This window comes from Melanerpes formicivorus, unplaced genomic scaffold (assembly GCF_026170545.1).
Source record: "Melanerpes formicivorus ecotype bairdi unplaced genomic scaffold, bMelFor1.0.p_v2 SCAF_22, whole genome shotgun sequence".
Lineage (NCBI taxonomy): Eukaryota > Metazoa > Chordata > Aves > Piciformes > Picidae > Melanerpes > Melanerpes formicivorus.
In genome coordinates this window covers 11,832,455-11,855,084 of record NW_027142374.1, presented here as the reverse complement: position 1 = coordinate 11,855,084, position 22,630 = coordinate 11,832,455, and the positions used below count along the sequence as shown (strand labels likewise).

The window sequence follows — 22,630 nt, the reverse complement described above, 5'->3', positions numbered from 1 at the left end:
TGCCTGCCTCTACCCCCTGGACAGCTTGGCAGTGTGTGCTGGGAAAGAGCCAGGGCTAAGGTGTGAAGGGAAGCAAACCAGGATGGGAAAAAGGGAGAGAAAGGAAGAAAAAAAGCCATGAGGAGTAGGGACAACATGACAAGAAGTGTGGGGAGCCCACCTGTGAAGGTAACCACGACTTTCTGTTTATCTTGCCTGTAGTTACACTGCAAGGAGGTTTTGAATTGCTGCCTAATATGACTGTCAGTTATTTTAACTTCTATTTCTCACCTCAGTCCCCATGAAGTGCATTTGACAATAATTAATTTTGTGTGTGCAACTGGGAGTGTATCCTACTCCTGCAGAGGTGTCAGCTTAATGGGATATGGCTACTGGGGATAACAGGCTGTGCCACCCCATTAGGGGATCTGAGGGGGGGTCACCTGTTCATCTGGACTAATATTTTAATTGTTGGAAGATTAGCTTTCTTGTGGTTGAATTGGGATCAGATTAACCTCTGCCTCCCTGACCCTGCATGCTGACAAGCTCCTTAAACACCATTGCTAATTTTATTTTCTACTTTTGGCGTGCATTTAAGATAACTCTTTTTTTTTTTGTTTCATAGGTTAAAGATGAAAATATTCTCACTGGCTGGGATCCCAGTGAGCAATTACAAATATTTTACTGTAGGTACAGGATTTGGAATTCAGCCTTAGGCTAGGCATCAGAAAATCCATGCATGGAAATCCCACGTGTTGTAAGACTGGGAGTATTTCATACGGAGGGATCCCTCCTCATCTTTTCTGAGGCCAAACTCTTAATTTTTAGAGAAAGAAAATGATGATCTCTCTCATTTGTAAGTCAAACCTCTGCAAGCATCTTTTGACTGTGCCAGTTAGAGAAGGGTTAACCAAGCCTCTCTGTCTCTATTGCATGTTAGCACAGAAGGTCAGTGATGGGAGAAGCTAGGTCCAAACCGAAGGCTTTTGAAACAGGCCCCTAACTAGCCTAATGAATATGCTGTTGAGATGAACAGGTCATTTAATACTTTTCATGTCACTATTGTCCATCCAACCTTAAATGTCATTTCTGTCACTCTGATAGGCTGGTTGTGCTTAAAAAGGTTTCCTGGCTTTGTTAGATTCCTAGGAGGGATTTCCCCCTGCCCTGATTCCCAATTGCTGGAAGAACCCTGCAGATGTATTTATATCAGCCTTTCCATTTGGGTCAAACCTTCACCAGAGAATTTTGCCAGTAGGTCAGGGGTGTAAAGAGGTGTGATCCATGCAGAAGTGGAAGCACCAAACACAGTTGGAATTATACTGCTAAAGCTGCATCCTACCAACCCCAGTGGAATAACTGGTTTGCTAAGGGCAGGATGGTCTGATACACTGTGAGGAACATCTGACGATGTGCCAGGATTGCTGCCTCTACGCTAGGACCATTTTGTGGAGCTGCCTGCAATCCATTGAAGCCTGGTGCAGTCCCAGCCTTGGGGAAGGATTCTAAACGGGGCTGGTGGAATGGACCCTTCTGCCAATGCCTGCCTGGTAGCTAACCCCTAGCAACAGAGGTGGGTAGCCCCCTCACTGGTATTTCTACCAGGGCTTTGAGCATACCTTTGGCATCTGGACCTTGGATGCTGAGGTTGCTTAAAAAAACCTTTCATGGGAACCAAGCTGCACATCTGATAGAACTTAGGATCAGAAATGTTTTCCTGAGCTTCCTTACCCTGTGAAAAGCCAAGTGCGTTTCTTCCTGGGAGACTTCTGGTTTTGCCTGTGACTCATGGTGCTCTGCAGCTTAGAAGGCCTCAGAAAATTACTTCATAGCTGAGCAGGACAGCAGGCAGATGGCCCCAGGCTTCCAGTGAGATTTCCTGATGCCTCCTGTACTCCTTGCCTTGAACTGCCCAGTGGAGTGGTCAGGAGCACGAGACCATGGGTGCACCTAATTTAACCACACAATCACATACTCAGTGTATTCCAAAGCTGGGTAAAGGGCAAAAGGATTGTTGATATCCAATACCTCATTGCAGTTATTTGCCCCACCCTGACTTTCGTGGCTTTCTGATACCTGCATCAGTTGAGCAGATAGAAAAGTGGAAACTCAGATACCAGCACTGGAAAACAAAGGCTGATGGGGTGAAATAGCACATCTTCAAGTAGTACAATAGTACATGTATACTGCAGACCAGATCTTCTGTGGCTACTCCCAATGCTGCTGCTGAATTAGAGCCCAAGAAGCACCACAGTAAGGAAACTGCCTTGGCAACACACTGTGTATTTGACCTGCCCCTCCAAAATGTGAACCAGCTAATGGACTTATTCCTTGTGGAAATGATCATGTATGTTTGGGAAGCTTTTCAGACATGGTAGCTCATTTTGAAGTTGTCATTGCATCGAGGGACCTAGTCATTTTTTGTGACTGGTGCGTTTCTAATTCACTGAGATGCTTTGCAATGTCAATATGTGAAGTCATACTAGCCTCTTCCTAGTTGTTAGTAGGTGATGTGACCCATGAGCAAGACACCCAGAACAGCAAGCACCATGAGCCCTGACCACTATTGGACAAATCCTGCAAGGACAGGATATAAACCCAAATCACCTGTTTGACTGAAATCATCCCAAATGCTGAGCGAGTGTCTAGTGAAACTAGCAAGAGGTCAAGGACAAGTTAATGTCAGGCTGAATTTCTAGATCAAGAGAACCTGGATTCAATCTGGGAAGCTTGTTAGAGATCTAGAGGACTAATCTTTCACACACAGTTGTCCTCTAGAATCCCTCTGAAGTGTTCACGGTCTTACCAATGGCAACAAGATATTTGAGGTATATTGTGAGAATGGCTGGATGAGCTGTGGAGCTCATCAGTGGTGGTGAGGATACAGTTTCCTTACTACAACCATTGTGTGGTGTTCCAAAGATCAATTAATTGTTCTGGTCCTTTCCAGCACTTCTGAACAGCTTAAATACATGGTGGGCCTTATTTTGCTAGCTATTTGATACAACTGGAGCAGGACAGCGCTGTGAGAGGGCCAACACCACCAAGCAATCACTAGTGTTTAGATGAGCTCTAGCTGTTGGCTAAAGAACAGGTGAACTTACTCTACACCTCAGGCAATTCTAGGGAGCAGAAAGAGACACTTCATTTGTAAGAGTGGATGACTCTCTTGAATTTAAAGTGCATTTATGTAATCTGTTAATCTGTTGGAGGACTCCTTGGTGACTCTAGATTTTTTCACAGCAGCCTCCCTGTTCTATCATCTGAGGCTGAAGAGATGCCATTACATTTAGGCCAGTAGTGATGTGGCCTCAGCTGTTTGCATCTCTGCTGTTAACTTGGACAACATGACATATGTGGGCCAGAAGCCTTCAGTTTTTGGTGACTCCAGCTTGGACAGGGCTTTGCAGTCAGTCTTCTCAGCAACGAGCTACTGCGAGTATTGGAAGCTGCTTGCTATGGGACCTTGAACCAAATATTATGCCTTGGTGCCTGTATTCAAGATATTGCCTGGCCTGGGTTCCTGCTGTGGGATGCAGGCTATGGCTGACAGTTGATTAAAATGTAGCAAATGTTTGCTAAATAAATCCTGCCTGTAGGTGAGGATCAGGTCAGAACTTTCCAAAGGGGAAAGCACAAGACTACACATTGAGCTGTCCTATCATTGTTGCAAACCTTGCTGCCTTCTGTACCAAGAGCCAGGCATCCTGAAATCTCTTTTAGTTTTGGTAGCATAAATAAGAGAGAATCTGTAATGTTAAATCAGACAACAGAAACCTTAAAATTTGCCACACCTACACTTCTTAGGAGTGTGTCCCTACTCCCGGCTGTACTGTTCTGCACCTTCCTTTGCCTCAGCTCTGGTAGTCACCCAGCTCCTTGACATGCTGGTTCATGGCTAATGCAGCAGAAAACTGACCCATCAAAAATAAAAAATAAGGAGGTTGAATTTTGGGCTTGGTTTGTTTATTTTCTGTTAGCTTAGTAAGCTGCTGTGGTTCCCAGAGGGGCCAGGTGAAGGCCTGAGCTGGGTAGTGTGAGGAAGTAGGATTGCACGATCTGGAAGAGGTTGAAGCAGCAGGTTAGATTTGCTCAGCCAACATTCTTGGCTGTTTTCTTGGTGCACTGCAGGAAAGCACTCAGACACAGGGGCCAGATGCAGTGCACAGGGCAGAGGGCACTGCAGGAGAATTTCTTTCAGCAGTGGCAGTTCTTGGGGTGAGTAGGAGCTTTCCCTACAGGGATAATTTCACCCATTTGCTGCTCAGCTCTCCACTGCTTTCAAAACTGTGCTGTGAGTACTAGGACAAAACCTTCAACCCAGCTGTCTCTCAGCTACCAAAATATCTCCTTTGCCCCTTGACCAGCTGTCAAAACTTTTACTAGACTTCCTAGTACAAGCATCTCAGGGAGTGTTTCCCTTGGCCTGTGAGAAATGGGATGGATGCCCTGGAATAGCAGGACTAAAAGGAATGTGTACTGATGTCAGGTGCCTGTCCATTGGGCTTGCCACCCCTTGCCTTTGCAATGCTCTCAGCTTGGTGTGCTTTGTAGGGTGATGCTACAGTTCGAGGAAGAATGTGTTTCAGAGCAAAAAACTGTGCAACTCCAGAACCAAGAAAAAAAGCTTTAATTATTCAACTAGTTTGAAACACTTTAAAGTATCCCTAAAAATAGGTGAGAAGGATGTTTGTCAGCTACAAAGGGATTATCCTGCAGTAGTATTGCTTGTCTTGTTTTATGATGATGCTACAAAATACAGTCCCTCAGGTAGCCTCATTAATGTTTATGAATGAACCCCTTGTTTTATGCTTTTGGTTTTTGGAGGCAGAATTAGGGCAAGAGGCTAGTAAGACTGGTTTTACCATACATGTTTTGGAAAGCCCAAGGACATGGGTGTAAGGCTCAGTGGTTCTATGTAGGGATAACAATTGGATTCAGGCGCTTGCTAGACAGCGGAGGCATACCTTAAGGGAGGACTTTGGCTAAAATCCTGGGTGAAATTCTACATGCTTCCCAGTGGATCTGTCAGCAGGAGGTTGGCACTCCTCTACGGCTCATTGCTTGTTTTGTTTTGATGTCTTCCGGCAAAGGCAACCTGTGACCATATGTTGTTATAGCCGTAAGTGCTTCCGCAGGGCAGTAGCTGGGAAACCCCACTGCCTGGCAGTGTCTCAGCCCAGGGTGGAGGCTTCTTTTCACTATCTCTTCCTTAAAGAGGGCAACTGTTTCTTCTGGCTATCATAAAAGCAGGGTGGCAGTTACGCCCAGCCCATAACAGTATGTGGTGGTTTCTGAGTCTTACCGCTCCAGCCTTGAAGTAACAGCTCTTTTTTCCAAGCCAACCAACAATTATGGTCAGCCACTAATACCAGTTTAACCATTTGGCAGCTGCCTTATAGGAAATAGCTCTTTCAAGAGAGCCAAAGGAGGTCTTGTCCCCTTGGCCTCTGAGCCATGCTGGGCTGGTTTCTGTCACAGGGCATGTTTACAGATTTCCTTGCATACAACCAGCTTCTGTAATAACAGCCAAATCCTAGAAAGTGAGTACTAAACAAATCGTGGCAGTAGATCAGAAATAGTAATTCAAATTAATGAGTAGGTAAAACTGTCTGATCCACCCCGTGCCCTGCAACAAACACGCAGTTTCTTGCTCTGTAGTTCCTTTTCCATTTATTGTTGTGTTGGGACTGTCAGTAGAGTTTATTGTAGGCTCGTTCCCTCCCTGTTATACACAGTAGTAACCGGCTCTGCAAACGGTGCTATTGAAACTGTAATCGGGCAGCAGGACAGAAGTTAGCGGTGATGGACTGTTGTAGGCCAGGGTGCTCCCGTAGCTGTCCCTTGTCCCTGCTAGCCGTGCCTCCGCGTCCCCCTACTCTCGCAGGGATCTCATCTTCCACAGGATACCAGAGCGGACAGCGTAAACAGCCGCTCACGGCGCGGCCCACGATGCCCATCACCGCTGCCCCACACGGGGAATGTGTGTGGGGTAAGACTGAGCTCCTCACACGGCCACGCTGCGTGGGGCTGCCGAGTGCCCCGAACAGCCACAACCACGTGGCGAGGGCAGTTCTTTCCCGGCGTGAGGCCGCAGGGCTCCGTCCCGCCCGTGGCGGAGACTTCGCGGGGCGCGCAGCGGTGCGCGATCCCGCCCCTGCCTGCCCTCCGCACCAACTTTCCCCCCTTACACCCCTGGCGCGCGCCGCCTCGCGCCCCTGTCCCCGGCGGGCGCTCGTTTTGAATGAATGACCTCACCCGCGCCCGCCAACCGCCGCACCGCCGTGCTTAATATTCATGAGGCGCCTCGCCAATCAGCGGGCGAGGAGGTTGTTTTAAACGGCAGAGCCCTGCAGCCAATCAGGCCGCTCTCGTAGGCAGCCAACGCGAGGCTGAGCCGCGCCGCGCCGAGCCCCGCGTCGTGCCCTGCGCTCCAGCTCCTGTCCACACTACCGCGAACAATACAGGTACGTGCAGCCCCGCCGCAACTTTTCGGGGGGCGGCTGCCCCCTGTCCGCCCTGCCGCCGCCCCGCCCTACCCCCGCGCCTTCACCCCTTTGCTCTACTTGCCCCGGGATTATTTTTTTTATTATATTTTTTTGTTGTTGTTTTTCGTTGCTTCCCTCTTCCGAGTTTTTTTTTTTTTTTTCCTTAACTAAAAGGGGGGGGAAAAGGGGGGAAAAAGGGAAAATCACCCAAAACTTTCTGTCCTCCTCGCCAGCGGATCGGTGGTGTCGGGGCAGATGCCGCACGCAGCTGGTGGGGCGGTGGGCAGAAGGCGAGGAACAGCGTTTGCCCCCCGTCCTCATCCCCAGCCCCACCGGGAGCACCCCCCTGGCGCGGAGGGGTTACCTGTCCCCGGTGTAGCCCCTTTTCTCCGCGCCGGGCTCCCGTACTGCCGAGAGTAATATGGCTGGTGCAGCAACTACACCGGGACTAACTCCTCTTCTCCCCCGCATGGGCAGGGATTTTTCTCTGCCGCCTCCTAATGTCGCACGGCAAAACGCGCGGCGCCCTCGGCTTTTATTTGCCCCCTTTCCCCGGGTGGGCTCGGTGGGGCTGGCGGTGGTGGGAAAGTTGTTGGCCGTGCGCAGTGCCGTGCCCGCTGTTTATTCTGCATTAATATGGCTGTCGCTTTAGCATCTGACAGGGATAAACCCTGCGCGCTGCGCCCGTCTGTCCCGACGAAGCAGTTTTCTTCTCGCCGCCGCCACCTCCAAACTCCCCCGATCCCTTCGCCTCTGCCTCTGCTGTTCTTCCCCTACCCGGGAAGGTTACTTTGGCGGGGCTGCGCCCGCGCTGGGGCCCCGCATCGCCTCTTCCCCGCGCCGCGCCGCCCGTGCTGTGGGCATTAATATGGCTGGCGCTGGAGAGCCCGGGCGAAGGGAAGAAAGACGTGTAAGCGGCATAGGGATGGGGAGGGCGGTCGCGGCGGGGAAAATCTCCTTCCCGGCGCCCCGCAGGGGGCTCAAACCTTTCGCTTTCGCCCCGGCTTCTCTTTCCCCACCACCCTGTGCCTTCGTCCGGGCGCCCCGGGGCCGCCCTGGGGCTCTTCGCACTCTTTTTCTGTCGGCGCGGAGGAGCGTAGCGGCGGCGATAATGGCTGCACGGGAGCCTTTGTTAGAGAGCGCTGCGCTAGGCAGGGGCCGGGAGGGGGGGGGGGTGGGGGGGGAGGGAGGGAGGCCGCCTCCCGCCCGCGCCCCGGCCCCGCCGCCCCCGCCACCCGGCGGGGGGCCGAGCGGGGAGCCCCTTCTCGGCGGGGGCGGCGTTTTGGCGGGGTTGGCGGCCAGGGGCGGCGGGCGCGGGGGGCCGATCGCAGCGGAGGGGGGAGCGCGGCTTTGTTCGGCGGCGCGGCGGCGGCGCCGGGAGAAGCCATCTTAGCGAGCGGGGCCGGCCCTGGGCGCGGAGCGCGGCCGCCGCTGCTGCCGCTCCCGCTGCCGCTCGCACCGGCCGCCCGGGGCCGGGCCGGCGCCCCGCGCCCCCGGCCGCCGCCCAGCCCCCCGGCGCCCCGCGGCCGCCGCCCCGCCACATTTCAGGGGCACTTTCTTTCATCAGGAGGCATTTCACAAAATGGAAGATGAATTATTGGCGTCTGGCGGAGCTGCCGGCTGCCCCCTCCGCCCGCCGGCCCCGGTCCCGCCGCAGGTGCCCGCGGCCCGCGCAGCGGAGCCCGGCAGCCGCGGTGACCTTGGGGGGGGTAGGTGGGGGGGGGAGGAGGGGGGGAGGCGAGGGGAGAGAAGATGGCGGGAGGGGAGCAAAGGCCCGGCCGGCCGCAGCGGGCCGCTCGCCCCCAACTTCGGGAGCAGGCGGCGGCCCGGGCTCCGCTCCGCGCCCCTGCCCCGCCGCTTCGTCCCTTGTTTACGCGGGTTTTCCGCTGCCCTGTGGAGAGCTCTGAGGCGGCAGCGGGATTCCGCCGAGCTCCGGGAGCGTCCGGGCGGGACAGGGCGGTTGAAAACCAGTTGTGCTGCACATGGGGAGGGTTAACGTGTGCTATTAAATATTAACGTTGTGCTAATAAAAATTAAAATTGCAAACGCTGGCGAAGCTGGAAATAGGAAATATTGCTGCGGCATTATTTTTTCTCTTTTTGAGGGGGGTAGAAGTGGAAAAGAAGACAGTAGAAGGGGAAAGAATCACAGCCCAAAAGTTACCATCGTCCTCTTAGTGACTTGCTAATCACATCTTTGCACTGACCACTATGCCTGCGAACATGTGTCACTTGGTGGAACAAGAGCAAGCGGAGCTCACCTTGCAGAGCTCCACGGGTCCTATTGTGTTTAAAACCAGCCTTTATTTGCCCATCATCTTCTATATAAAATGGTAATGCACTTTTAGGGGGCAGTAATCTGTCCTGCCTTTTCACCTGGACAGCAACTGCTTATGTCAGCTCTAGCACTAAAGGGATAAGTCATAGCCTGGCACTGTACGTGCCTCTCAAGCCCCAGTGTAGTAACCAACTAAAACAAATGTTTTATATTAGTTCATATACAACTCTAAACAGGCAGAAGTATGGTATATTTATTAGCCTGTGTTCAGTCTTTGGACATGATGTAGACATACATTAATGTAAAACTTAAGTCTAGTGACCAGTTGAACTTGGCTGAAGTCCGTAATCCAAATGTCAAGGAGTAATAGTTTAAGTTGTCTTATTAGGGATGGTAAGAGGTATTGTGGGGCTAGAAAATAATGTGCTACTGATGAAGGACATCTCTTCAGGGCATCATGGTGTCTGTATGTAGATGTATATATATATATATAAAATACATACCCAACATATTCATAAACACATATATGCATTAATCTGCACATGCATTCACTTAATATTATTTTTCCTTCCCTTTTTTTCTCCTCTTTCCTACAGAGTCAAGATGGCTAAAGGTGATCCGAAGAAGCCCAAGGGCAAGATGTCTGCCTATGCCTTCTTTGTGCAGACATGCCGTGAGGAACATAAGAAAAAGAACCCAGAGGTTCCAGTCAACTTTGCAGAGTTTTCCAAGAAGTGCTCAGAGAGGTGGAAGGTACCTTAATTTGTGACTTCCTGAAAGAATAACTTCTTGACTTGTGTGTGCCTGAGTGTGAAGGGACCTGGTGCTGTTTGGTCTGTGCTGTTCTTTGCTATTGATTGGGTGCTGCTGACTCCTGTAATGATCATGAAGCCTTCATAGAGGTGTATCTGCCTCTTTGGACCTTTCCATGTAGCCTGGCCTTTTTTCCTGTTCCCAAACAGTGCCTGCTAGCAGCTACTTTCCTCCAGGCCTCTGTCCTCAAAGAGGACTCTGGTTGTACTTGTCTCATTCCTGTTAATTTCCGCTTACTGAGTATGCCAGCTGAGTCTGCAGTCCCTAGTACAGGACCTTCGTCCCCAAGGTGGTCCAGTCAGAAAATAAACAAATTCTGAAACTCCCCTATTGAGTCTGTGTGTGTGTTGGCTTGTTTACTTAAAGTTTGCCAGTTACTGAACAGTTGGGTAATCAAAGGTTTGGTGTCTTGTTTTGTGTTTGTTTTGTTTGGGTTGTTTTTTTGTTTGTTTGTTTTGTGCCTTTTCTTTTCTTTTTTTTTTTTTTAGACTATGTCAAGCAAGGAGAAGGCTAAATTTGATGAAATGGCAAAAGCTGATAAGGTACGATATGATAGAGAAATGAAGGACTATGGACCAGCTAAGGGTGGCAAGAAGAAGAAGGACCCCAATGCCCCAAAACGACCACCGTAAGTAACCTGGAGGCAATAAATGCACGAGCATGTTTGGTTTTGGTGTTGTGCCCTATAACACAGCTTCTGGGTTTCCATCCAGGAGGTAGATGGAGTGGTGTACACTGGATGTAGCAATACTGATGATAATTACAGCTTCCTGACACTGTCTTGTAAATCGTGTAGGCAGTTTGTAGTCTTGAGCTCTAACACAAGTTCTTGGTACTTGGTGCACTTAAACTCGCAGCGATGGAAGGCATGACCAAATCTCAGTGGACCTCTGTGTCTTAATCTTATGTTGTGTGGTCAGGGCAGACAACACTTGATTTAAAACAGTGTTAGGTTAAGGCTGTGGGTCTGGGCTGCTTGTTCTGTGGTGGTTTTTGTTGAAAGTGTGAGTGCATGTGTGAATGTTGTGGGTGAGGGGCAGAGGAATGGGGTGTTCTCTGGGTGTTCCTCAGTTCTGATTGTTCTCTGGTCCTTTTCCCCAAGGTCTGGCTTCTTCCTCTTCTGTTCAGAGTTCCGCCCCAAGATCAAGTCCACAAACCCTGGCATATCCATTGGGGATGTAGCAAAGAAACTGGGAGAAATGTGGAACAACCTCAGTGATGGTGAAAAGCAGCCTTATAACAATAAGGCAGCTAAACTGAAGGAGAAGTACGAGAAGGTAAGGCTAGTTTTCACTCGTGCCTTTTCCATACCAACACTTGCCTTGATGTTTCTGTAGCATAGACCCAGCTCAGGTGGCTCTAGCACAGTGTCTCCAGCTCCCAGACCTGTTGTAATTTGTGCTGCGTGTGACGTAGCCGAGATTTGTGTCCGTTTGCCAGGGTCGGTTAGAGCAGCAGGCAAATTCCTGTGAGAACAGAGTTTCCTCCAGGTATGTGCAGTGGTGGCTGCTTGAGTTGCTGCAGCAAAGGGTTTTGTCATGTTAGCAGGAAACTTTGGAGAGGCTGCATTCTCTTCTCCTCCTCAAAGAAATAACCATGAATGCAGGGTTCAAGGCCTCCACCACCTGGAGGCCGTGGAGTATGCTTAGGTGTCCTGCATACCTGTGCACTGCAACGCTGGCTGTCTCCCCTTGTGGGGGGTGCAGCTGTGGAAGGCCAGTCTCTCTATTAACACCTGCTGTACGAATGCTGTTTGTGTTTTGCTGCTTAGAGCAAATTAAGACATCCCCTTGACTTTGCAGGATGTGGCAGACTACAAGTCTAAAGGCAAGTTTGATGGCGCAAAGGGAGCAGCAACCAAAGCTGCTCGGAAAAAGGTAGAGGAAGAAGACGAAGAGGAGGAGGAGGATGAAGAAGAGGAGGATGAAGATGATGATGACGAATAAAACTGTACTATACTTGTCTCCATGTGAATACCATAGAGTAGGGGAAACACCATAAATGCAGCACCTCTTATTTAAGGTGGTGTCTCTTTGCCCTTATTAGGCTTAATTAAAAAGAAAAAAAGAAGAAAAAAAAAACAACAAAAAAAAAATTGGATTCCGATCGCGTTGTAGTTTCTAAAAGTGCTCTAGAAATTGTAACTGGTTTACATGAAGTGGCCATGGGTGTAAGTGAGCACCCTGAAACTGTATCAAAGTTGTACATATTTCCAAACATTTTTAAAATGAAAAAGGCGCTCTAGTGTTCTCCTAACTCTGTGCACTTTGCTGTTGGTGTAACAAAGCATTTAAAAATGTTCCAAGCATTTTTTTAATTTGTAAGGTGGTGTTACTATATGGTTATTGGCTAGAAATCCTGGGTTATAAACTGTACATATCTATAGTTTGTAAAAACTAGACAGATTTCTTGTGGTACATGCTTAGAGTTATGATGCCTTAGAGGAGCAGTGATTACTTGGAAAGGCTGTAACGTTCCCCGGGGTGCCATGGCCCGAAGCATGCACTGTGAGGGTAGATCTATTTACACTACAGTGGGCGTCCATTTAGCTTAAAGTTGTCTTTCTGTATATAGTGAAATAGCATTCTGCTGCCATTCTTAGTTGTGGAAGGGGGTTCAGCTGGCATGAGAAGTGTATGGATTTTTTTAGTTAAGTGCGGTAGTTTTTAAACTGAAAACTGTAGACATCTCTTCCATCGTCAACGAAGTGAAGAGCCAGTGCAGCAACTGAAGTTCAAAAACACTCTGTACTTAAATAAATTTGCAACGTTCTGTTTTTTTTGTATGTTTAGAATGCTGAAATGTTTTTGAAGCAAAATAAACAGTATTACATTTTTAAAACTGTTCTTGACAACACTCTAAATTTCTGGTGGAAAAAAAAAACAACCAACAACAACAAAAGAAAAGAAAGGCCGAAAGGAAAACAAAAACCCAAGGATTTTTCAACAGCAGCAAGAGGTTCGTTTTGAAGTCTGTGGCATCCCTCAGGGCTGGTGACTTTAGGAAACATTCTGACTCAAGGATTTAAAAAGAAAATAAATAATAATAATTAATAATAATAATGATAAAAGTATAAATGGTGGCCAGCCAAAACTGGCTGAATTGAAAGAGATGGCTGCTCCAGCTAATATGCAATCGTAACTGTTTATGGCTGAGTGGCGTTAAGATGCTATGCAAGTTTGAACTTTATTACTTGAACTTGGGAGCCTAAATGAACATTCATGACGTAATTGTTTGTTTGTGTGTGTGTATATAGCAGCATTCAGAGATGCAGAGAAAGGTAGGTGGTTCGGAATGAGGCTGACACCGTGGAATAAGTATTAAAAAAAAGCATAGTTTGGACTTTTTTTCTTTTTTTCTTTTTTTTTAATTTTTTTTTTCAGTTGTGTTGGGTAAATTTATAGCCCAAATGCATTGCTGTACATATTAAAATGTGCCTTTTTTGTCCTGTGTTAAACTGTTTCAGACTTGTGGTTTTTTCTAGCATCATGATTCATGGCAGGAGCCAGGCGCCTAGGCTAACTCCCTGCTACAGTAGGAGCGTGGCACAGGTACTTGGTCTGGGGCCTTTCTCCAGTTTGTAATGGAATTGGGTGCTGTGAGGTGGGTTGGGGGGTAGTGCAGGTCACCCCTGTCCCTTTGGTGACCAGTTGGCTGCTTTGCAGTCTTGCCACCTTTCCAAATCCAAGCCAGGGATGTTTTGCAGCCCATGGAAAGGAAAGGCTATACCTGGCCTCTAGCTGCTGACTCAATCAGTTTTTAGCACAGAAATTGTGGAAACTGGTAGCACCCTCTTGCTACCCTTGATTCCTTCCCTGTGCTGACTGCAGTTGGCATTGGTGTGGCAGTGAGGAGGAGGTGGGGCTGTCAGGACACTTTAATAGCATTAATAGCAGGTCAAAGTTGTGGGTTGCTGTGTGCCACCAATTTCAGAGGACAGGGTAACTCATTAGTGTAAACTATGGGTTCGGGCTGCTGCCACCACTTCATTTGAGCAAAACTACAGATTAATGAGGGCTGGGCATACAGGCAGTAGCTGCTTCTAATATAGATAAAACAGCTTTGTTGCCTAATTGGGTAGCACATCTGGCTTTCTCTGACTTCTCAACAGCCACAGTGTCATGGCAGAACAGTCTTGATCTAGTGTCGAGATGGGCTTAGACCTGAGAGCAAAATCAAGCAGAAGTTGGTAATAGATGAAGCAAGCTAATAAACTTGTATGAAACGCAGCAACATGTAGCAACTTTTTTTCTAAGGCTGAATTACAATTTGATCACAGAAATACTTCTATAATTGCCTAATTCTGGCATTTCTTGATGTCTTTAATGCACAAAAACCGAGTGTGAAATTGGCCCCCGTTTTATGGGAAGTTGCATTTTAAAAGCCTCAATAAAACTGCATCTGGAAAAGAAATGGGTACCCTTGTATTTGCTACCCTTTCTGCAAGGAAAATGACTGGGGATTCCAGCATGTGGGGGTTTGATGGGGAAGTGGTGGAGTGGAAGAGGAAAGTGATGGCATAATTTCAGGAGCTGTAATACTGTTTCTATTGTCTAGTTGGCAAAATCTCCCCTTAGCCACATATGGGAATTAGTGTAGATCACTGCTGTGCAAATCGAGCTTGGCTTTGAATTAACTGCTAGTGAGCTGAGCCCTTATTGATAGTATTAGCAAATAAGAACTAGAGCTGACACCTCTTTGTCTTGCTTATATTGGAAATCTATTGAGTTGCAGGGCTTGATTAAGGTCTTGGACCTTACAGTGCACTACCTATTCCTGCTCTGCAGGTTTCTGAAATATGGCATGCCTTGGGGCTGTGGTTCAATACAACGCTCGTGCAGGACTCTGGAGCCTCAGATTTGGGTATTGCAAATGGAGTGGTGATGTTTCTTTCCCAGTGCTCTGCCACTGATAAATACCTTAGTGTGAATATAAGTAATGCATGATTTTCACTGCCACCACCACTAATTTTTGCATTCTGAGAGGCCAGCTCAAATACTGGGAACTGCTTAATTCACCTAGCTCCACTTTTTGACAGAATACCCTCTACATGCTCTTTCTGCTTTGAAAGGCTTGTGGTGTTTCAGAGCAGTTGTTTCTGCTTTTGGGCTGCTGTACAGCTAAAACTTTCACTTTGATTTTACTTTGCTTGGCTCAGGATTAAATATGTCTGTTACTAACTGCATTATATGTAGAGGAGGATAATGATAAAATAGATTTGGGGAAGGGGTGGGGAGGAATGAAGAGACACTTCCTTGCATGAATTTGATAGATGACTGAGAACACAAGTGTTCCCAAAATGTGATTTGTTACATTCCCCCTGTGCCTGCTGATGTAAGCAGTGAGGCTGAGAGTTTTGGTTGAGAAAAGGGGGGATGCTAGTACTGGAGCTGTTAAAGCCTGCTTGCTGCTCTGGAGAGGCAGAGAAGGGCTCAGCTGGATGAGGTGATCTCTCCAGATGCCTAAAACAGTGGCAGGAAAGCATCTGCTAGCACTGATGTGGAGCAGAGAGAGGCGAGGCAGGCAGGATGCTTCCTGGCAGCACTGACTTGTGTTACACAGGTCATTTCCCATGGCTGGTACCTTTGGAGTCGGACCTGAATATATGTAGTCTTGCAAACACATTTACTGCCAAAACGAACCACATCCCTCTGAAATCAAGTCACCTGGGGGGCAATGGGATGAATTGAGCTGCTCTGTGCAGGTCAGTCCTTGCCTGTGCTGAAAATGAATCCACAGTCTATTAGCACAACCTCAGGAGGCAGAGGAGTGATGCTGTCCTGCTTGCTCTGTAGCCTATGCATACCTGAATTCATCTGGAACGTTGTAAATGTTTGGTGTGAGCCCTTAGTCTACAAGAAAGGCTTCAGGGAGGGATAGCATTGGGGAAGCCCCACCATGGGTGTGGGCTTAGCTCCCAACAGTCTCAAGGAAAACTCTGCTGCAGGAGCATTTCCTACTGCTCATGTTGGTATCCTAATGCATCTGTGGGGAAGTTGTGCATTAATTTTTCTGTAATAAAACTAATTAAAAATCCTAGTCCAAATGCATATTGAATCAATTAGCAGTGAACCACTGCAGCTCTAACAGAGGTCTGTAGGAAGGTGAGAATCTGCTTTGAGGATCATACTGGGGATACAAGCAGAGTTAAAACATCTCTCTTATCTGCTCACTTTGAAAGGCTGATTTTTTCATATAGTTTTATTCACTCCTAATAAACCCTGCAGGAACATCAGCAAGGTGTGAGGGCTTCTGTTGGCTCTGGCTCAGGCGGTGGCAGGTGAATGGCTTTTTGCTTCCATCCTCCAGCACAATTCTGGCAGCCACTTCAAGTCTGTTTTCCCTCTTCTCAGCCAGGCTGCTCCATGGGCAGTGAAATATCTTCCAGAAACATCTTCCAAGTAAGCCCTATTCTGTTGAGGGTTTGGGGAAGCGGGACTTGGACCAGAGTAAGTGGCTGGGATATGCTGTCCTTTGCTGGGACAATAGCAGGATGCTGCACTTCTGGACATGCTGCTGTTCGTGTTCTGACAATCCCCTTGCTCCCCTCTATGATCTTGCTTGCTCTCCTCTAAAAGGTAACTGGAAGAGCTGTGACAAGTGACAGTTTTATTTCTTTTGGCTAAGGCTGTAATAACCTGAATTGTGAATTGTAGCTGTGCTGCAAAACAAAGTGTGCTGAAGATCCTGTTACCAAATGGTTGCTCTCAAAAAGTGTTTCAGCTTGTAATGGAGAAGGGACCATCCAACCAGCATGCTTGATAGGGTGGTTCATGCCCTGTGAAGTGTCTTCATCCCTTTTTTGGCAGGCTGGGCTCTGGGGGGAGTGTGATATGCACCTGCCTGTGCTGAGGCAATGTTTGGCAACCTGTGTTCAAAGCACTCTGCAAACATCTCATACTTCTGATAGGTCTGACACGTACATGCTAAAATGGGATGTGGATGAGGGGTGGCTCCTTGTCTGGGCTAACAATCTTGATTGGAGCAGTCAGCTGCTGAGAGCTCTGTCCTGCACCTGGATCCTTAAATTAGGGAGGAGGAAGCAGCCACAGCCCTACTAGAGCTGAGAGCTGTGTCTCCCAGGGAGTGAGTACCTCTTTCTCCTGAACATGGCTTCACAGAAAGGCTTATGAACTAGCTAGACCAACGTTACTCTTTCTGTTAAGCTGGAGCAGAGATGGCAAGTGACCTCTCCAGGAGCGAGGAGCCTGGGCATTGTGTGGAGCAGCAAACTGGTGCTGTGGTGTAGTTAAGACCTTTGAAGGCTGGGAGGTGTAAGAGCAAACCTTTATCTTGTGGATGTTGAGAGATGAATATGCATTAACTGTGATAAAGGGTTGCCTGTCCTGTAACTGTCATCTGATGCAGTTGGCTTCATGTTCCTGCCTGTAGCTAGCAGCCGGGAAAATCATAGTTTGGAACAGCCTTGCTGTGGAACTGGGTGTTTTGATGGTGTTTCTGGTTGACTTTTGAGCCCCTGAAATGCAGAGTACCACGGCTTGCTTCTGGCTGAGTGCTCCCTACCAAGACCCCCAAGGAGCAGGAGGTGTTGAGTGCCTGTCCGCACTGCTGCAGGCAAGGCTGCGAAAGGAGAGAGGCAGGAAGGGTGCTACACGTGGAAAAGTTGCTTTTTCTTCCCAGCCTCTCCTAAAGCTCCCTCAAGTATTTCAAATCAGAGAAATTGTCTTTTAAAAAATATTAATCAAACATAACCTGGCTTTGTTGTTGCAAGAGCTTATTATTTGTAAGTGTTTTTAACTGCTACTTTGTGAAGCTTAAGATTTGCCTTGCTTTCAGTTTAGAAAATTAATACATGTAGAAGAGTGAAGTGGTTTGAGGGATTGCTTGAGACAAATGCCTCTTGCCTGCTGCTAATTACTGTGTGATTGCTCTTCTATTATGTATTACCTGGGATGTACCAGCAAGAATTCATGGTTTTGTAAAAGAGGTTTGAGAAAGGTGGGAGAAAAGGCAGTTTGGTTTCCAGTTTTCTTTAAAAACTGTGTTGATCAAATTTTGTTCTCTTTAGCTCTCAGGCTGGGGATCTCCCCTGGTCTTAGTTTCTGCAGTTTTTTTATAGGTATTGCTACATGCACCTCCTAGAAAAGGTTGCTCTCCAGTGGCAGGGAAAGCAAAAGGAAACACGAACTGGGTCTTCCTGGCTTTATTTCATTGCTTCATACAGTACTTAATTTTTGCAAGCTGCTGGGAGGTTTTTCAAGCCAAGCTCAAAGATCAAGGTGTCAGTAAAAGTGCAAGAGAACTCTTTCTTCCAGGCACTTGTCTGGAAGTGGAATAAAACCTGACCAGATAATGTTAAACTGCTTAATTAAAGACCTCTCACTCCTCACTGCCACTCGTTTCATTCGTAGGTGATTCCCCACCACTGGGAGTTGTCTAGCCAAAAAAAAATAGCTAGCCCAGAGCTGGTGTTTTGAACCTTGAGGATAACTTGCAAAAGGCCTTCAATGGCTTAGAGCATAGGAGGACTTGGCCTTGTTTGTTTTCTGCTATTCCCTGTGTGTCTCTACAGTGTCTCACTGTTCCCCTATTTGCCTGGGGAGAAGGCAAAGGTGTCTGCCTTACCAGCTCATCCCTTTGCCTTTTCCATTAGCATGCACCAAGAAATGCCCCTGCAGACCTAGGGAATATTGCCCTTGATGCTCCTCATTTGGTGGAAGATGATAAAAAGCCAACTCTCCCAAAGCAGTTCAGGCTGATCCTTCCAAGTGTGAAGTGGAAAGAAGTCCCCAAACCATTTTTCTTTCTTTACGCCCTCAAACCCTCTAAATAAGTGCTCCCAAAACACATCCACATGCTGTGTGTAGCTTTTAAAGACCCTTTTCTTCACCTGTGTTGTTTCTCCCTCTCACTCCCTTCCCCAGCTCTCCCTCTGCCCAGTGAAGCAGCCAGAGTCAGTAGATCAGATCCAGTTCCTTGCTCGAGGTGGTGTAGCTTACTCCCAGAATTTGGGAGCTTTTCCCACTGGTTGTGTGCTTTAGGAAAGACCTTCAACGAGTGTTTGGACCACCCACTGGTGCTGTTCCTCTGAGATTTTGTGCTCACAGCAGTGTTGGAGTGAGAGGGGAGGCTATGGCCAAGCATAAGCTGCTGCTGGCTGGGAGGGTGTTGGACTGGCCAGTGCAGGTGGAGCTGAGCAGTCTTGCTGGAGGTGGCTGAGGGCTGTGGGTCTCCAGGCCTTGAGCAGACGGCATCCAGCCTGCAAGGTCTCTCTCTGTGTCGGGGACCATATGGTGCTGTATTTCACAGCCGACCCTGTGAGATATGTTTTGGCAGCTATTATACATGAAAGGGAACGGGTGGTCTCAAAAATGTTTGCTGTTGCATGTGCTCAGGGCTCATGGAGATGGTTGTGGCTGATGAAATATGTTAGGCAGTACTGTGACCGTGGTGGGTTCCTTCAGTGTGCTTCTTGGGCTGGGAACACCTTCCCATGTCAGGGAATGAGATCAAGCTGCTGTGGGGTGAGATGTCAATTGATGTGTGGATGGGAAACACCTTCATCTGTATTCTCATCCTGCTAAACATGAGTTTCCCACCGTTCAGAGGCATTCTGGATCCCTTCCCCACGTACCCCCTTCCACACCTGCTCGGATGCTGTCTCTTGCAGGCTGTGGTGGGTTGTGCTGGAGCGCTTTGCAGAGCTTCCGGGAGACAGCCTCTCCCAAAGGAGAGCTGCAAATCTCCACGAGCTGGAGCAGGATCACTGTCAGCCCCACAATGCAAAGGAAATGAAGAGATGCCCTCTTGCCATGGGGTGCTCAGGCAGCCCCATGGGGAGGGTCCCATGGAGACAGCCCACCCCGACAAGTGCTGGGGTTGTCTATGGCAGGAGAGAGGATCCTGCTGGAGGAGGTGCTGGTTTGACTGAAGCTGTCTGCTAAATATGGGTGTGATATTTTTTGTTTGTTTATTTGCTTGCTCTGGAATCCTTGCGTTTTCCCCTTAATCCTGGAGGAAAAGCAGTAGTGCCCTGTGTGCATGTGACAAGGCTGCACACAAACTGCCTTTGTGACTTCATTCTTTCACGGGGGGGAAACACATTCAGGAAAAAGCAGGGCCCTGACAACAGGAATCAAGTGTTTCTAAATATGGACGTCCCTTTTTGGACTAAAAAGTCTTTTTTGTACTATGCATATTTCCCCTGTTAATCATTTCCTTTTGTTCCTCGCAAACTTTGGTCCTCCAGTGCTGTAGAAGGAATTACAGCTGCCGTGTTTGTAAACTTTCATTTATGATACATGACCTGCCTGTGTTTGCTGGGTTTTCTTTTCAATGCATTGGGAAGGCCAGCACTCTGCTTGCTGCTCACCCTTGGCTTTTCCTATTTATTAAAAATAAAAGAAAAAAGGAAAGGGAAAAAAAACCCAAGTCATATTTGGCCTCAGCCCATCTCGAAATATCGGGGATTTTACAGGCCATTGAGCTTTGCCTGCTCCTATTCACTGCTTTTGTGTTGCACTAATTGGCTTGATAAAGAAGGGCTTGGGCTCTGTAAAGTGCTTCTCCTCCAAGGTGAAATGTGAGATGGGGCGGGGGGGAGGAAATATTCAGATGTTCACTAGCAGTTATGCTCGCTGGATAATCTGAATGCATCAGAAATGAGCTAGAGCTCAGACAAAGTAGGGGATTAGGAGTCTGAGATGGGCGAACGGGGTGGACATCTGGAAGCCTGCTGTTTAGCTTGTCTGCTGGGGTGGGTTGCGTCTTCATTATATGGGTTATAGACGCCGAAAATGAACAGTGCACTGGGACTGTGGTTGCTCTCTGTGGATATCTTCTGAAATAACAGTTTCTGGTGTTATTTACCGAGCATCCTGCCCTTCCCGGCAGAGCTCTGTGTGCTCAATGCAAACCAGTGCGAGCAGAGCGGTGGAAGCTCACCCCCTGAAGCTGGAGGGACAAGCTCAGGTTTTATGGCACTCTCTGCACACACCACCTCTGTCAGCTGCTTTTGAGGAGAAGTACTGCTTGTGTCTGTGGCCAGGGTTGTGTAGGTTGTGGATGCTTGGATCCTTTCTTTTATGGTGCTCCCTCTGTTTCTGGGCAGGTACAGCTCTAAAGAGTCTGATAGAAAAGCAAACATGCGAGGAGAAGAAGAGAGAAAGTAAACTCAGGGCTTCTGAACCCTTCCCATGTGCAGACTCTGGCTCTCCCAAAGGTGAGCCCATTGTTACAAGCCGCTGCTGCTGCTGCCAGTATCTGCTTCAGGCAGTGCCATGTGTCCAGGGTTGGTTTCACTGGCCCCATCTCACTGTTCCCTTGTCTGTCTCACTTTGGGCATGAAGACCTGACTTGTGGTACAGAGCCATGGGTGGACTGGTGACAGCTGTGTGGGGATTTTGTCATCTGATGATGAAGTATGAGTTGAAAACTACTTTTGCCTTTTGGAACACACAGTATTGGAGAAAGAATTCCAAGTATGGTGTGAACAGAAGTAGATTAATAATGGTTTGGGTTGCTTTTGGGTTTAGCTCTAAAGTACTTTTTTTCCAGCCTCTTAACATATGCTGTGTTTCTCCTCTATCTCCAGCACTTTGCTCATGTTTCCATCTCCTTTCGGGATAACCTGCTTTGGCAGTTTCAGGTTTGACCACAGCTGTAATATACTGAGACATGTCTGTACACAGCTGGAGCCTTGCACCTCTCCCAGAAATATCCACTGCTGTCTGAACAACATCTCACCTGCCTGGGGTGGGAAACATCATGCTGACCCCACAGGAACCGAGAGGTTTGGGATATATGCCTTAGGAACAGAATGTTTTGGGTTGGAAGGGACTTTTAAAGGCCATCTAGTCCAACTCCCCTGCCACAGGCAGGGACATGATGACCTTGAATGTTTCCAGGCGGGAGGCATCTACCACCTTGCTGAGCAATCTGTGCCAGTGTTTCACCAGCCTCACTGTGAAAAATGTCTTCCTTGTCTAGTCTAAATCTCCTCTCCTTTGGTACAAATCCATGACCTCTTGCCTTTAAGTACTGAAAAGCCACTACAAGCTCTCCCTAGAGCCTTGTCCTCTCCAGGCTGAACCTCTCTCAGCCTGCCCTTACAGCAGAGTGGTTCCAGTCTTCACATCATTGTTGTGGCTTCCTCTGGACGTGCTCCAACAGGTTCCTGTCATTGTGCTGAGGGTTCCAGAGCTGGACCTAGAACTTCAAGTGAGGTCTTAGCAAAGTGGAGTATAGCAGCTCACCTTGTTCAGGTGAGCAGTGTAATTCCCACCCTGCCCCGTCTCTGGCAAAGCCAAAGCAAAGCAGTTCAGGGGAAGTTAGAGAAGACCTCCAGGCACAAAAGCATAATTCTAAAGCAGATGCACAAGCTTGGTGGTGCTATGGGTTGTGCTTGGGATGATAAAAGCAGGTTTTGTTAATTAAAAAAAACTACTCAATGCTGCAAAAGAGATGTGCAGGTACCAGGGCAGCAGGGACCCAGGCAGGGCATTGAGTAAAGGGTGGTTGAAGGACATGTGCCAGTCACTGCTGAATGTGATGCCCCAGGGAATTAAAAGCAGGACTGAGGAGTAAGACCTGTTTCAGCTCATGGAGATTTGCAGCTGTGTGGCAGCATCCCCTGAAAGTGCTGACTTGGTGAAACGTGCCTGCGTCGTGTCAAAGACATGCACAATTTAGGGAGAGAAGGAAAGCACCAGGTTTCCTTTTTAAAAAGCAATGTTGTGTGGGATGTTCTTGTTCTACCTGTTAGCTGCACACGCATTAACCACTTTGTGGGCCTCTGTGTGAGGTACTGGTGGCCAGCAGCTCCTGCCACGCTGCCTTGTTTGACCATCTTTTTGTACCAAAACTGGCTTTTTCTTGGGCAGACCCAGGAGGGGAGCAGAGCTGAGCCCTGGCAGTCTTTTTACTCTTTCGGGTGCTCTTATGTCCTACTAGGGTTGAAACATGGTGTGCTTCTATTTTGCCTGTGTGAGCTCAGGGAGCTGCTGCTGTGCAGTCTGTGAGCACTGGGTAGTGTGCAGATGTGAGGGTAAAGCAGATCGTAGAATCATAGAATCAATAAGGTTGGAAGAGACCTCAAAGGTCATCAAGTCCAA

At 48.2% G+C, this 22,630-nt stretch overlaps 1 protein-coding gene across 1 annotated transcript; it reads left to right on the top strand.

Annotated features, from left to right (window-relative positions):
* Positions 1-6,346: 6,346 nt before the first annotated feature.
* On the top strand, positions 6,347-13,014 carry HMGB3 (high mobility group box 3). Its single transcript, XM_068152181.1, has 5 exons — positions 6,347-6,446; positions 9,341-9,497; positions 10,046-10,185; positions 10,660-10,834; positions 11,360-13,014. The coding sequence occupies exons 2-5, from the start codon at positions 9,348-9,350 to the stop codon at positions 11,501-11,503; spliced, it is 609 nt and encodes a 202-aa protein (XP_068008282.1). The 5' UTR covers positions 6,347-6,446; positions 9,341-9,347; the 3' UTR covers positions 11,504-13,014.
* Positions 13,015-22,630: the final 9,616 nt, after the last annotated feature.

What these genes read in the sequence shown, in the direction of transcription:
- HMGB3 (XM_068152181.1), top strand. Translation starts at nt 9,348, where the DNA reads ATGGCTAAAGGTGATCCGAAGAAGCCCAAGGGCAAGATGTCTGCCTAT. An exon ending in AATGCCCCAAAACGACCACC is followed by an intron (nt 10,186 to 10,659) that starts GTAAGTAACCTG and finishes CTTTTCCCCAAG; the next exon opens with GTCTGGCTTCTTCCTCTTCT. An exon ending in TGAAGGAGAAGTACGAGAAG is followed by an intron (nt 10,835 to 11,359) that starts GTAAGGCTAGTT and finishes TTGACTTTGCAG; the next exon opens with GATGTGGCAGACTACAAGTC.